The 13291-nt window shown below is 49.6% G+C and overlaps 1 protein-coding gene across 3 annotated transcripts in view; it reads left to right on the forward strand.

Annotated features, from left to right (window-relative positions):
* Positions 1 to 13291, forward strand: part of ogdha (oxoglutarate dehydrogenase a) — a 31734-nt gene that overhangs the window by 4045 nt on the left and 14398 nt on the right. The window contains exons 3-5 of one of the 3 annotated variants that reach the window (XM_087849571.1): positions 3939 to 4130; positions 6069 to 6171; positions 8204 to 8248. In XM_087849571.1, coding sequence (XP_087705697.1) covers positions 3939 to 4130; positions 6069 to 6171; positions 8204 to 8248 — 340 coding nt within the window. Of the gene's footprint in view, positions 1 to 3938; positions 4131 to 5630; positions 5725 to 6068; positions 6172 to 8203; positions 8249 to 13291 lie in introns of all 3 variants that reach the window. The other 2 variants (XM_087849573.1, XM_087849572.1) reach the window with 2 other exon arrangements.

Here is a 13291-nt window from a genome sequence, read left to right on the forward strand (position 1 = left end):
CCCCGTACTTCATTTCCTGAGGGTTCGATGATAAACACGATGAAATGTGAGAAATGAGCAGAAGATTAAAATGTGATTGGCTGAAAACTGAAGAGAAGGGCGGGGTTAGTGAGTGTGACACTCTGGACGGGACCTTTAAAGAACACAGCGTGCTTCCTTGTTAGTGACAAACATGGCTCATTGTGTCGTGACGCACGGCGGTGGCGTTCACTGCTCCAAGAAACATGAACCACAGCGTTGGTGATTCTCGTGGTCACGTCGTGTGCCACCGCTGTGTTAAATTACACATGTGCACACGCTTCTGATTGGCTGGTTCAGCCTGCAGTGAATCATCTCCTCCATGTTGTCGTGCAGCTGGTCCTGGTTCTGCTCGGGGACCCGTCCACTGACGAAAAGCTGTTGCAAGATATCAAGGACACGAGGAACATGATACAGGAAGTGTGGGGCCCGCTGGTTAGCAGTAACAGAACTCTTTCAAAATAAGAGTGAAGCAAGTGTTTAGTGGGGAAACTCTCGAGGCTTCGATGAGTCAGATTAAACAAAAAAAAGCTCAGATGAGTGTCGTGTGCACAAAAAGCTGCTGTGGGAAACAGTGGTGTGCATCTGTTTGTAATGATATGATGTGTGTGTGTGTGTGCAAAAGTCTTGAGCCACTCATTTCTTTGTATTTTGTTTCCAAGGAGGCAGACATCCTTTAAAGAGCTCTTGAGCAGCAACTCTCCAGGTTTCTGAAGCTCTTTGTTGTTGGACACTGTAGTGTGTTAGTGAAATGAGGCAAACTCAGAATAATAATATGTGAAGAATCACACAGAAGGTTTTCCTGCACAACAGGAACACGCTGCTGACATCTGGGAGGAAGGACGAGCATTAAAATGTGTTTGCAGGCGTTTCCTCATGTCCACAGTCTGAAACACATTACAGCCACACTGACATGCTCAGTGTGCTCTGAGCACATGTGACCAGTCATGTGACAACATCCTGTTCAAGAGTAGCAGCTGTGTCAGGACGGCGCTTTTAAGGGTTTAAAGCAGGGGTAGGCAACTCCAGGCCTCGAGGGCCGGTGTCCTGCAGGTTTTAGATCTCACCCTGGGTCAACACACCTGAATCAAAGGATTAGTTCATTAGCAGGCCTCTGGACAACTTCAAGAAATGTTGAGGAGTCATTTAGCCCTTTAAATCAGCTGTGATGGATCATGGACACATCTAAAACCTCCAGGACACCGGCCCTCGAGGCCTGGAGTTGCCCACCCCTGGTTTAAAGGGTCCGTTAGTGCTTAGAAAGTCTGAAATAAGCTCTGTGGAGACACATGGAGACGGTGCGTTTCATTCATTTTAGCAGCAAAAACAAATAAGTACAGTATACCATCAGCGTTATGTAACAGCGGTCGTTCATCGGGATAATCAGTGACGTGGACTGTAGACTACAGCAGCCTGTGGGTGCAGTGTCACCTGTGTCACCTGTGTCACCTGCCAAGACTCGATACTGAGAGGAGCGTAGCGCGAACGGCGAAGCAGTTGGATGGAAGAAAACGGAGTCAGAGATTTAAAAGTGAAAGAATTTCACAGGAAACTGAAGATAAATCTGCATGTAAAGCTCCTGTGATGTCCCCTCTGAGTGGGAGAGTCACGTTCACGTATGTTAGCTAACCTGTCATGACGCTCGCTAAGCTAACATCACAGTTTTGTTAGCTAACGAGTGAAATGTGATGTAAACCTCGCCTCTGTCAGTGCGCCCCAGGGCAGCTGTGGCTGCAGCTTAGCTGCCATCACCAGTGTGTGTGTGTGTGTGTGTGTGTGTGGCTGATGTAGTGTAAAGCGCTTTACAAATACAGCAGCAGATACAGTCTGCTGCTGTATTTGGTCTGCTCACATTAATATTAGAGTTTAGATGTTAGGAGGTAACCTGTGGGCGTAATCACTTAAACACTGCACTACCAAATCGGTGCTCGGTAACATTTCTATTCTGGTTCTGTTTGTTCCGGATCACCAGTATTAAAGATGCACCGATGAGTCTGTCCTGTACAGAGCAGGTTATCATCAGCATCCAGAGCGTGTCCACAGAATCATCTTAAACTTTGGAAAATCATTTTGACCTCAGGAAGCACAGACGAGAGTTATGGAAACAATCAACAGAAAGAAAAATTGGCAGATGAGTCGACGACCAAAAGGATCTGTAGTTGCAGCTCTAATCGGCTTGATAAAATATTAACCTCCTGACCTGACGTCCATTATTATTTACACCAAAATACTAAATCTTGCTCTGTAAGGGCCTGATGTCCACTTACGAGGACATTATGCTGCAACTGGTGGTGGTCAGAGGGCACCAGTGTCAGCAGCCTCGCCTCTGTCAATGCGCCCCAGGGCAGCTGTGGCTACAATGTAGCTGCCATCACCAGTGTGTGAATGTGTGGATGACTGGATGTGTAAAGCGCTACACAAATACAGGTCATTTACCAACTGTTCTCTTGAAATGTTAAATGAATATCCTCATATGTGGCTCTCATTTTTCTCATAAACAAAAATTAGGTAAAAGAAAAATCTGGTAATTCTTTGTTTTTACATTCATCAGGTCCTAACCAGCCCAAATATCAAAGAGAAATTAAAATGCATGCCATGGAAGAGTTCAGGTTAAATTAGGTCCCTGTTTATGATTCAAATGTCCAACATGAGACCTAAAATCTAAAACCAGGCATGTGATGTAGGCAGAGCAGCATCGCGGCGTCTGTCGGGGAGCGGTGCTGCGTGTGGAGCTCACAGCTCTCGAGTCTTTCTTCTTTAAAAAGCTGTAAATGAGTCTTTTTTTAATTTTTCTGTTATTCGTCTTCAAACGGGCTCTGGGGTCGTGAAGGTGACGTGGCTGTGACAGCGTTTGTTTTGGTGAGCTCTCTGACCGGGCGCTAAAGGACAGCTAATAATAGCTCCCAGAAGAGTCACGTGACAGGCCGACTTCAGGGCCGGCAGTGAGAATGAGAGGCCCTCTGGCTTCGATCAATTCTTTAGTGACTTTAAACGAGTCCGATTAACAAAGGCCGATTTAAAAACAGGAAGTACTTTGAAGGCGTTAACCTAAACAACGAGAGGATCATCTGTCAGAGGCGCAGCGTTCGATCAGAGCTCCACCCACACCGACAACCCTCCCCCCCCACACACACGTATTCTCGTTTTGAAAGTGAGGACATCTAATTGACATCATCTCTTCCCAGTTGCTAACCCTCAGCTGAACCGTAACGCTGACACTGAAACCACATTTTGAGCCTCAAACTGGGGACGGACGCTTTGTCCCCACAAGTGACTGTTGGTCCCCACAAAGATATCTAAACAGGTACACACACTCCTCTTGGTACAGAGTGTGTGTGTGTGTGTCTGTCATCTGTTATGTAACGACCTGACACCGTGACCTTGCTGTTATTAGCTTAGCCTGCTAGCTGGACACAGGAAGTAAAGTGTACTGTGGGGCGGGAGCTCGCTGACGCAGAACAGCTGAGATGTGTAAACGTAAGCCGGGACCTGGACACGCTCCAGCTTGTGACTCAGCAGGAGTAACCCGCTGTGATGGCTTTAAAGCTTCCTGTGTGACTTCGTCAGTCCCACGTTGTGGAGGAGTCTGGTGTGTGTGTTTGGTCACCACGGAAACGGCGTGATGTAGAGCAGAGCTCATTAAGGCCCTCTGACCTCCTGGTGGTGAAACGGCGTGCCCTCAGATTTCCTCTTCCTTCATCGAAGCTTTGAGCGTCTCTGAGGTCAAACGCCATAAATAATGCTGCGTCCATGTTTGACAGCACTGGTTAGCTGTTCTGACTCCACCCACTACAGGAAGTTCTCTCACTTATAGAGCACACACAGCAACAGCAGGCGCTGAGGTGCCTTCAGTTCAGTAAGATCAGGATTTCTGATGTTCGTGGCATCATCATCATCTTTCTCTTCTTCCTCTCCTGCAGTCGTGGGATGTGTTTTTCCGGAACGCCAACGCTGGCGCTCCTCCCGGCGCCGCCTACCAGTCTCCTCTGGGGCTGTCTGCGGCGTCCAGCCTCGTCGCCCCCCAGCTCTCCTCTCTGGTCGGAGCTCAGCCCAACGTGGAGAAGCTGGTGGAGGATCACCTGGCTGTGCAGTCGCTCATCAGGGCCTACCAGGTACACACACACACGTGATCAATACATCCATGAGATTATTGAAAAGCCTGTGTTTGTCAGTGACCTCTGACCTTTGGCTACTGATCGAGTGAAGCCTGTGCTGTAAAATATTTTCCTGTTTGTTCACCTGCTTATCGATGGCTGCTGTTTGTTGATGGAGACGTTGGTGAGTTTAGGTCTTCACAGGTCACACAAACTCAGCCTGATCAATAATTGATGATCAGAATCCATCAGAGCCGAGTGTAGACGACATCCACAGTAGGGCTGGTCTAAAATCCATATCACGGTGTAATTTGAAACATGTGCTTAAAGGATTTTAAGGCACACTTAACTGTGAGCCTTATGTATGAATTCTGGTTGTGCTTACTGACCTCGAACCGATTTTATGTACACGGCGCTCAGACATCTGTCAAAAATGTTTTAGTGCGACTTTGCTTCAGGTCCCAAAGTCAAACGAACACTGAGTTAAAAACTGTCTCAATTCTTTCATCTGTAATAAAATGATCAGTGTTGCTGCTTTACCAAAGTTTAACATCCATGAAAACAGGATTTATTACATTTAACAGAGTTAGAAGTTAGCAGGAAGTTAGCTCACTACCTTCCAGCTAATCATGATATAGCATGTTCTGACTGAGAGATTTGTGAAAAACTCAAACGTACAGCTCTGCTGTCACTTCCAACATAAATGAAGACAGAAAACTAAACAGCAGTGACGTTTGTAGGGTTACTGAAGTTTGGCTAGCTGCTATATAATGATGTGCTACGTGATTGCTAGCGACACAGCTATGTTAGCATAAACACAGTGGAGCTGCAGGATTTAAGCTAACACTTTTCCACTCGATAAAAGTTAACGTGAAGGTTCCTGATGGTTAGAGACAAATGCAATCACATGGCAGGATGCTGTAAACGGACCAAACTTCAGTCAGGAGAACAACTGAGATAATCCATCCACAATACGAGGTTAGTTATTAATATACTGCAACAACACGGGAACAGAGCAGCTGCAGAGGATTCAGCATTAATGAATCAATGTTACAGAAGTGGAGGAAGCGCCGTTTTTGGCTTTCCTCATATTCCCAAATTGAATCGTGTCTTTGCTGTTTCTGTCGCCTGCAATAATTTGCAGATGTTGTTGTTTGCAGCCGCTGCAGTGCTTTCAACCAAAACAGGCGCGCTTGATGACATCATCAACATGGCCAAATTTATATAGTTTCTACCGTATACCGTTTATACCGCCCACCCCTAATCCACAGTATCACACAGTGGGCGGGATCTCTGTGGGCCGGTGCCGCCGCAGGGTCAGCGAAGGGTTTCCACAGTAACCCAGACTAGCGCGCTGAAGCGCTTCAGGGTCATCTTTAACTCAGAGTTCAAAGTTCAAAGTGACTCTGCAGCAACAGGAAGTGCAGCCGGCTGGATTAAAGCCCGACCCTGACGTGACGCTGTCATAAGGACCTGTGAGGGCCTGAGCTTCCTGTTGTGGTGTGTGTGTGTGTTCAGGTGATGGGTCATCACAATGCCCACCTGGATCCACTGGGAATCAGCTGTGTCAATTTTGATGACGCTCCGGTGAATGCCGGCTTCCAGGATGTCGGTGAGAGCGCCGCAACTAAACCACCAAACAGACCGTGATGTTAACTTTGCTTTTCCCTCCCACCCGCCCTCTCTCCTCCTCCTCCTCTCTCCTCCTCCTCCTCTCTCCTCCTCCTCCTCTCTCCTCCTCCTCCTCCTCCGCTCTAACACTTCCTGTTTTTCCTAACTTTCCAACGTTTCTCCCGTTTCTGATTTCTTCCCTCCATCCTGCTTCTCATCTGCTCCGCTCTTCATCCTCTGTCTGTTATTTGGTTGTCTCTCCTCCTCCTCCTCCTTCATCTCACCCTGTTCTCACCCCCCTCTTCCTGCCCTGGGTGGGCTCTGTGCTGTTGTCACTTCCTGTAGATCCGAGGGCACCACGTGGCCCAGTTGGACCCCCTCGGCATCATGGACGCCGATCTGGACTCGTGTGTCCCCACTGACATTATCACGTCCTCCGACAAGCTGGGTGAGGAGCCGACCCTCAGAAATCGACCTCGTCTTCGTGTGTTCAGCGCTCGTTGGCTGGAGGAGTCTCTGAAACGTTATCGTACAGCAGAAGAAACTCTTCTGCTGTACGATAACGTTCTGTTTTTGAATTGAGCTGTTTCAGGATTTTATTCTCTGTCTAAACCGAATCGTTCTTCCTCATCTAACATCTGAACCTTCGTTCTGTGATGAAGGTCCAAGAATTAACCTCAAGTCATTTCAGTGTTTCCCACACAGACGTGAGGAGAGACCGCACGGCTGTGCTGACGTGAACATTAGTGCCAGTTTCTTCATTACAGTCTGGATCATCAGATGTTTGCATGCAGACACTTGTGATCATTTAAACTTTATATTTTTGTTATTTTAGTTTAAATATGATATTTGAATTAAAACAAAGAGCTTAAGGCTGTAAACCCTCAAACACGGGTTCTGATCATGTGGTTCACAGTGAGGCTGCAGCGCTGTTATCAGATCAGAGGTTCAGTCCTGCGTCTGTCTCGGTGGTGGTGTGCAGTCGCAGTCTCTCCTCCACGCTCTGTTAAAGTGCGGAAACACTGAAAACATCGACCCAATCCTAATCCCGACTTTAAAATCTGGATGATTCTCTGAGATCTAAAAAGCCTGCCTGAAGGTGTTTTTAATGAAAGGGGAACGTCCGTTTTCGGTGATTACGTCCCCGCCGAGGACCGAAAGCTTTCTCAGAGCCTCTGTAGAAAACGTCCTGATTCGGTGTGGCTCCAGGAGGCCTGGCGGTAACCGGCTTCACCGCCTCAGACCTCACGCTCAGACTCGGAGCTCCTCTCCGCTGGCAGGATGAAGCCTTTAATGAGTCCGTTTCTGTTGGACGAGAGTCGCCCATCGTTGACTCCACGTGGAGTCGTAGGATATCTGGAAGGGCAGCATTCTCGGTTTCCTGTTTGGGCCGCAGCGATCTGCTGGTGACCAGAACAATCAGCGGTCTGCTCGCGTCGTTTAGACTCACCACAGCGGGCCGTGTAGAAACGGCGTGGATGATGTTTATTAAAGCTTCTGACTCAAACCGAGCGACCCGCGAGCCGTCCGAGCGTTTCATCCACGCACGCGCTCATGGAGCCCAGTGTGAACACGAGACCTGCCAGATCACAGAATCTTTCTGAAGGTGAAAAATGCGGCGTCGGCGTCTCTGGGCAGCGGCGGGCAGTTTAGCTTCTGCTGCGTGACGCTGGGTTGTGCACCACGTTAGCCAGAGCGCTCCTCCACTGCTAATCCTGCTCAGATCTTTTCCTTTTGGACCTGAAACCTCGCCACGATGATGTCATTTAATCAGCTGACAGTTTACATCATCTGTACCGTGAGTCTAAGACTCCGTCTCAGAGCTCTTCCTCGTCTTCCTCTCAGGACATTTATTAACAGCAGTCCTGGTTCCAGGTGCTTTTAAACCACCACAGAGGAAGACGAGGACAAAGCAGTACTTCCTGTTTGTTCGCAGTCTGAATGTTGCTAACGGCTCATTAACGTTCAGCTTCGGCTTCAATCTGTGTCGTCAGAAACAGGAAACAGGAAGTCAAAGATCAAAGGTTTGTGGCTTCGCCTCACTGTCTGCGGCTAAATAAACCCCTGTGACTCCACCCACTGTTACACATCAGGACACGCCCCCTCTCGAGCTGCTCTGTGTGCCATGTTCAGTTTGTTGTATTAGCGCTCCCAGGAAGTAGTCCGTCTGAAGGTGAGCTGAATGGCCTCGGTGTGGGACGGCTGTGGCGACGCTGTTTGACCTCAGCATGGCGCTACATGTGTCTCCTTCTCCACTGCTCCTTCTTCTTCTTCTTCTTCTTTGGTCGCGGGGTCAGACGGTGGTGGAGACGCGAGATGCGGGGCGGCTGCTGCGCTGATGAGGCTGTAGGCCGGTGTGGTGGTGTTGGTGCTGGTGGTGTGGCTGTAGGGTAGAGGGTAAAGGGTAAAGGGGGTTGCAGGTCATTAATGGTGTCCGGGTGTCTCTTCCCTTTGCTGCCCCCTGCTGGCGACCCGTCCAGACGTGGCTGTGTTCAAGGAGAGGCTGCACATTCTCACGGTCGGAGGTACGAGCACCAGCACTGCTGTGAAGTCAGTAGTTGATCTTTAGTGGAGTTTGTCAGTGCAGTAGTTTGAAGGAAACATCTGCAGGAGCTGAAAGCATCAACGCAGCAGACGGCGGGCTCCTGAGCTCCTGCAGAGGGCGCCGCAGCGCCGCGGAGAGATTTCATCTGGTTCAGCATCTGATTCTGTCTTTGTGCAGGAGTTGAAGCACGTTTGTGACCTTGCAGCGGTTTAACCAAACTGGAAGCATGTTCACATGTGCAGCTGCAGTCCTCAGGTCCTCTCACCAGCCCCACGCTCACCTGGCCAGAGTGGACCTGCAGGTCTGTGTTGGGCAGTAATGTGCCCCCAGACAAATGTATAAATAATCACATGATTTTAGAGAGGGATATGTCTTCATGAAGCAGAGTATAAACTGTAATTTTATGTCTCACTTTCACCTGCTGCTGTAGTTTCATTAATGTGACATCAGTTAGTTTTGATTTTTAGAAAGAGAGCGAGCATCAACAGGTGAGACGGGAAAATAAAAACCGTGCAGACGGTCACGCCGGCAGCATCGTCTCAGAGACTCTGCTGCTTCTTTACTCCTGTGGATTCTGTCTCAGTGGGCTGAACCACGGTGAAATCTCCCTGTAGCCTGAGCAGCACACAGGAAACACTGAGAGGAAGTTCATCCCGTCTGACTCGACAGGCTCCGCCTCCTCTCAGGGTCCCCTGTGCTCAGCTTTGTTAGCTGCTGCTAGCGTGCTGACCCCCGCTCTGTCCCACAGTTCACCGTTATGTTCGTTAGTGTCTGGGCCTGACTCTGAATGTGCTCTGAACTATGGCTTGATGCATGCTCCATCATCCAGGTAAGGAAATCCCAAAAGGTTGTCCTCAGATGCAGACGTGTCCACGTGGATTAAACATATTTATATACTGGTTATTAATAAAATCAGGCTGTTGTTACTGGGCAGCTCCTCCCTGATGTCACTGTTCACAGTTTAACAGGTAACTGAAGCTCACCTCCTGCACAGACTACAGTAATGTTCAGCGATGCTGAAAATTAAGGCAAACCCTGAAAGAATCAACGCGGTAGTTCCTCCAGCATCCAGCCGGGGCAGCAGCGAGTCAGTCCCAATGTTAAAGGTGTCCAGCAGCCTGAGACACAAACTCTGTGGATAATTGGGTCGGGATGATATTACAGCTCACATTAGCATTAAAGGTTGTTTTTTTAGGGGCGTGGCCTCTTTTTGTAGCTGCTAGGTGTCTGCTAGGCTAATCCATAGCTATCATGTGATGTCAGATCTACTGGGATACGCCCACCTGGCCGCTCAGAGTACGGCACAAATGTGCGCGCACACCTTTCCTAACCCCGCCTGACAGATCACATCACACTAATCCCCGCTTCTCCACGCCGACCCCGCCACGTCACGGCCACTCGTTTAAAGTGCAGGAATGATTTACCTGACAACGGAAAAATGCTCGGGCAGCTTTACTGTTACGACATTAATGTGACAAATTAATACTCTTTGGCCGTGCACTTTAAATGTCCGAGTCAGCAAACTCACATTTATGTATGGTAGTTTGTTTAAGCTAGCTATGTAGCGCTTTGCATCAGTTACATGTCGCACGTTCATCCAGTCAGCAGTGTGAGCTCTACAACAGACATGAAGCTCAGGGGGAGGGGCTTAGCTAAAGCTGCCCTGTTTAGTGACATCACATTACAATAACATGGCTGCTGTGAGGTCACTGTACTAACAGACCGTCTAAGAAGACTGAGCTGCAGTTTCAGTGAGTGAAGTTCTGGGATATTTGGGTGTTATTGATTAGCAGGGGTGTGTGTGATGTCACAGATCCCTGCCATACTGTCCTTGTAGACGCAGCTGGTTATTAATCTGTAAATGTACTGCAGTGACGTCTGGATCTGTCTTTGGGGCGTCTGACATCTAGGGCTGCCACAAATGATTATTTTGATAGTCGACTGATCAGATCATCATCCAACATACAGCTTATTGCACCAGCAGCATCTGCTCTTATATAACTATCATTAGCTTACAGCTTTAAGTGTTTCAGGTATGTGCTAACTAAAAATAAAGACAAGATGATAGTTTATTAAATTTTAATGACATTTGCAGATTGTTTCAGTGAAGTTTAATAAACTCCTTGCTATCTAAAATATAACAGGACACCGGAGTAAATTCTCGAGCATCTCACACTTCTGATAATCAGCTGTCTGCTTGATGTTTATTCAGCTGTGTAAAAACTATAACTTTAATCTCAGCCAAACCGATTTACTCAGGAACAAATAAAATACTGAAAAAAGCCAAACAATAACATTTTTAAGTTATCTAAGTGACTTATATATCATGTTTAACCTGAGTAGTGAAAGACGGCGGTGGGTTCGAAAACGATTAGCCGGGAGTCCGGTGTTCTCACGGCTCTAGTTAGCCTAGCCCCTGGCTAGCTATCGAGCTAGTGGCTAACAGACGTCTCCGAAAACGTCGGAGCGCTTTTGAAAATATGTGGTGTCTTGATAAACTGAGCAGATATTTGAGGTTTACACAGCTACATTCTCGCCTGAAAATATGTTAAACGTTTATTTTGTGACCCAGAAAGAATAATAAGAGTAATATTAAAACTAACTAGCTGCCGCCATTGTTGGAAACTGAGCTGGGCTGCGCTATGAATTCTGGGACACAGCTTCTTCTTCTTCGGGGTTTAACGGCAGCTGGCATCCTTGTACATGCAGTGCTGCCATCTTCTGTTTCAGTCCGTTATTACACTCTTAAATCCTACTACTTATTCCTGCGTCTTTTGTGATCTTACAAAGCTTCAAACGACGCGTCGACTATTAAATCAGTCGTCGACGATTCTGACAGTCGACTAATCGTGGCAGCCCTACAGATATCTGAGCACTGACGCTGCTTCACGTCGCGCCGTAGTCGTGTAATGTCAGTGACCTCACGACGTGTTTCAGCTCAGTGCGTCGATCCTGCTCCCGTTTCCTCAAGTTTAGCTTCATGTTTTTGGACAGAAGCGTGAGAAAAATGTTACTGAGCCCCAAATCGAGGCTGGGAGGAGAAAATGTTCCGCCTGTGTGTGTCAGCCCTGTCACCAGGTTCAAAGCGTACCTGAAACAGAATATATCAGACTGTCTCAGCAGGACAACTGCACAGAGCAGCAAGAAGCTGTGCGTAAACTGCCCGCTGGTGCTCCACAGGTCACACTGGTCTGAGTCCAGCTGTCACAGAGGCAGGGACTGACCTCAGGACAGAGCCTCTGTTGTTGCTCGAGAACAAAGACGTCAGAGGTGCTTTGTAAAAAACATCCCCAGCATGTTTCATCTGAGCTGCAGCTCCAGATGTTTCACTGAGGTCAGTTTAGCAGCTGTCTGAGGTTTGTTCCTCAAAATATGAAAGATCCTGAAACAGACGTCAGGATGGCAGCACACACTCAGACCTGCACACATAGAGTAGCATTACATCTACTCTATTACACACGGTCCCCGCTTTAAAGTAATAAACTGCTTTCAGTACAAAAGCAGTGACAGGCTGTGATTAGCGCCCCCATGAGGCTGGGGGCGCAAACTCATCCAAACTGGTGGATGAAAAGGGAGTTCAGTCCAGGAGGGTACGACACAGTTACTACAGACCAACGGTCGCCACAGACGGACAGAAACGCTTACAGACTCAGGAGAAGGCAGACGCTTGTCTGAGGCTGCTGGAGCCAGGGCACGATGTCAATAGAGCTGTCTGTAGGGGGCGCTGATGGTGATCTGTGGGGGGCGCTGATGGTGGTCTGTAGGGGGCGCTGGTGGTGATCTGTAGGGGGCGCTGATGGTGGCCTGTGAGGGCGCTGGTGGTGGTCTGTAGGGGACGCTGGTGGTGGTCTGTAGGGGGCGCTGGTGGTGGTCTGTAGGGGGCGCTGATGGTGGCCTGTGAGGACGCTGGTGGTGGTCTGTAGGGGGCGCTGGTGGTGGTCTGTAGGGGACGCTGGTGGTGGTCTGTAGGGGGCGCTGGTGGTGGTCTGTAGGGGGCGCTGGTGGTGGCCTGTGAGGACGCTGGTGGTGGTCTGTGGGGGGCGCTGGTGGTGGTCTGTAGGGGGCGCTGATGGTGGCCTGTGAGGACGCTGGTGGTGGCCTGTAGGGGGCGCTGGTGGTGGCCTGTGAGGACGCTGGTGGTGGCCTGTGAGGGCGCTGGTGGTGGTCTGTAGGGGGCGCTGGTGGTGGTCTGTAGGGGGCGCTGGTGGTGGTCTGTAGGGGGCGCTGGTGGTGGTCTGTAGGAGCCCTCAGCCGAGCGTCCATGGGGACATCCTGCTTTGCTGTGGACTGTGAGGTAGATTCAGCCTTTTGAGTGGCTCCTTTGCATGTGTGCGGGTTCTCTGATTGGCTGAGCCTGAAGTGAGACTGCAGGCAGGACGAGTGCTCAAAGAGACGCTCCTCCAACTTCTTCAAAGTCTCCAACAGCTGATTCTGTTCCTCTGGACGTAGCGCTTCGTCACTCATCAGGTGACTTATTTATGCAACAACAGTCACAACAACAGTCGCCTGAAGGCTTCATATTGTAAGGTAGACGCTACAATGATACAGTCATATGACCCGTGTGAGCCAGCCCTTTGGCGACCGTAGGAAGGAAGAACTCCCTCTTAACTTCCATGTTGTCCCCGCTTCAGTTTTTATTTGTTTTGGGCCCAAAACACCACCTCCTCCACCTCCTCCTCCACCTCTGCTGTCCTAAAACCATTAAAACCTCCACTACTCTAATGCCACCCTGCTCCCCCTGCTCCTCCTCACCCCCCTCCTCCCCCCGCTCCTCCTCCTCCCCCCTCCTCCCCCGCTCCTCCTCATCCCCCCTCCTCCCCTGCTCCCCCTGCTCCCCCTCATCCCCACTCCTCACCCCCTCCTCCCCCGCTCCTCCTCATCCCCCCTCCCCCTGCTCCTCCCCCTGCTCCTCCTCCTCCCCCTGCTCCTCCTCCCCCCTCCTCCCCCCGCTCCTCCTCCTCCCCCCTCCTCCCCTGCTCCTCCTCATCCCCACTCCTCACCCCCTCCTCCCCCGCTCCTCCTC

This window comes from Neolamprologus brichardi, chromosome 12 (genome assembly GCF_056152115.1).
Source record: "Neolamprologus brichardi isolate AB-2024 chromosome 12, ASM5615211v1, whole genome shotgun sequence".
NCBI lineage: Eukaryota > Metazoa > Chordata > Actinopteri > Cichliformes > Cichlidae > Neolamprologus > Neolamprologus brichardi.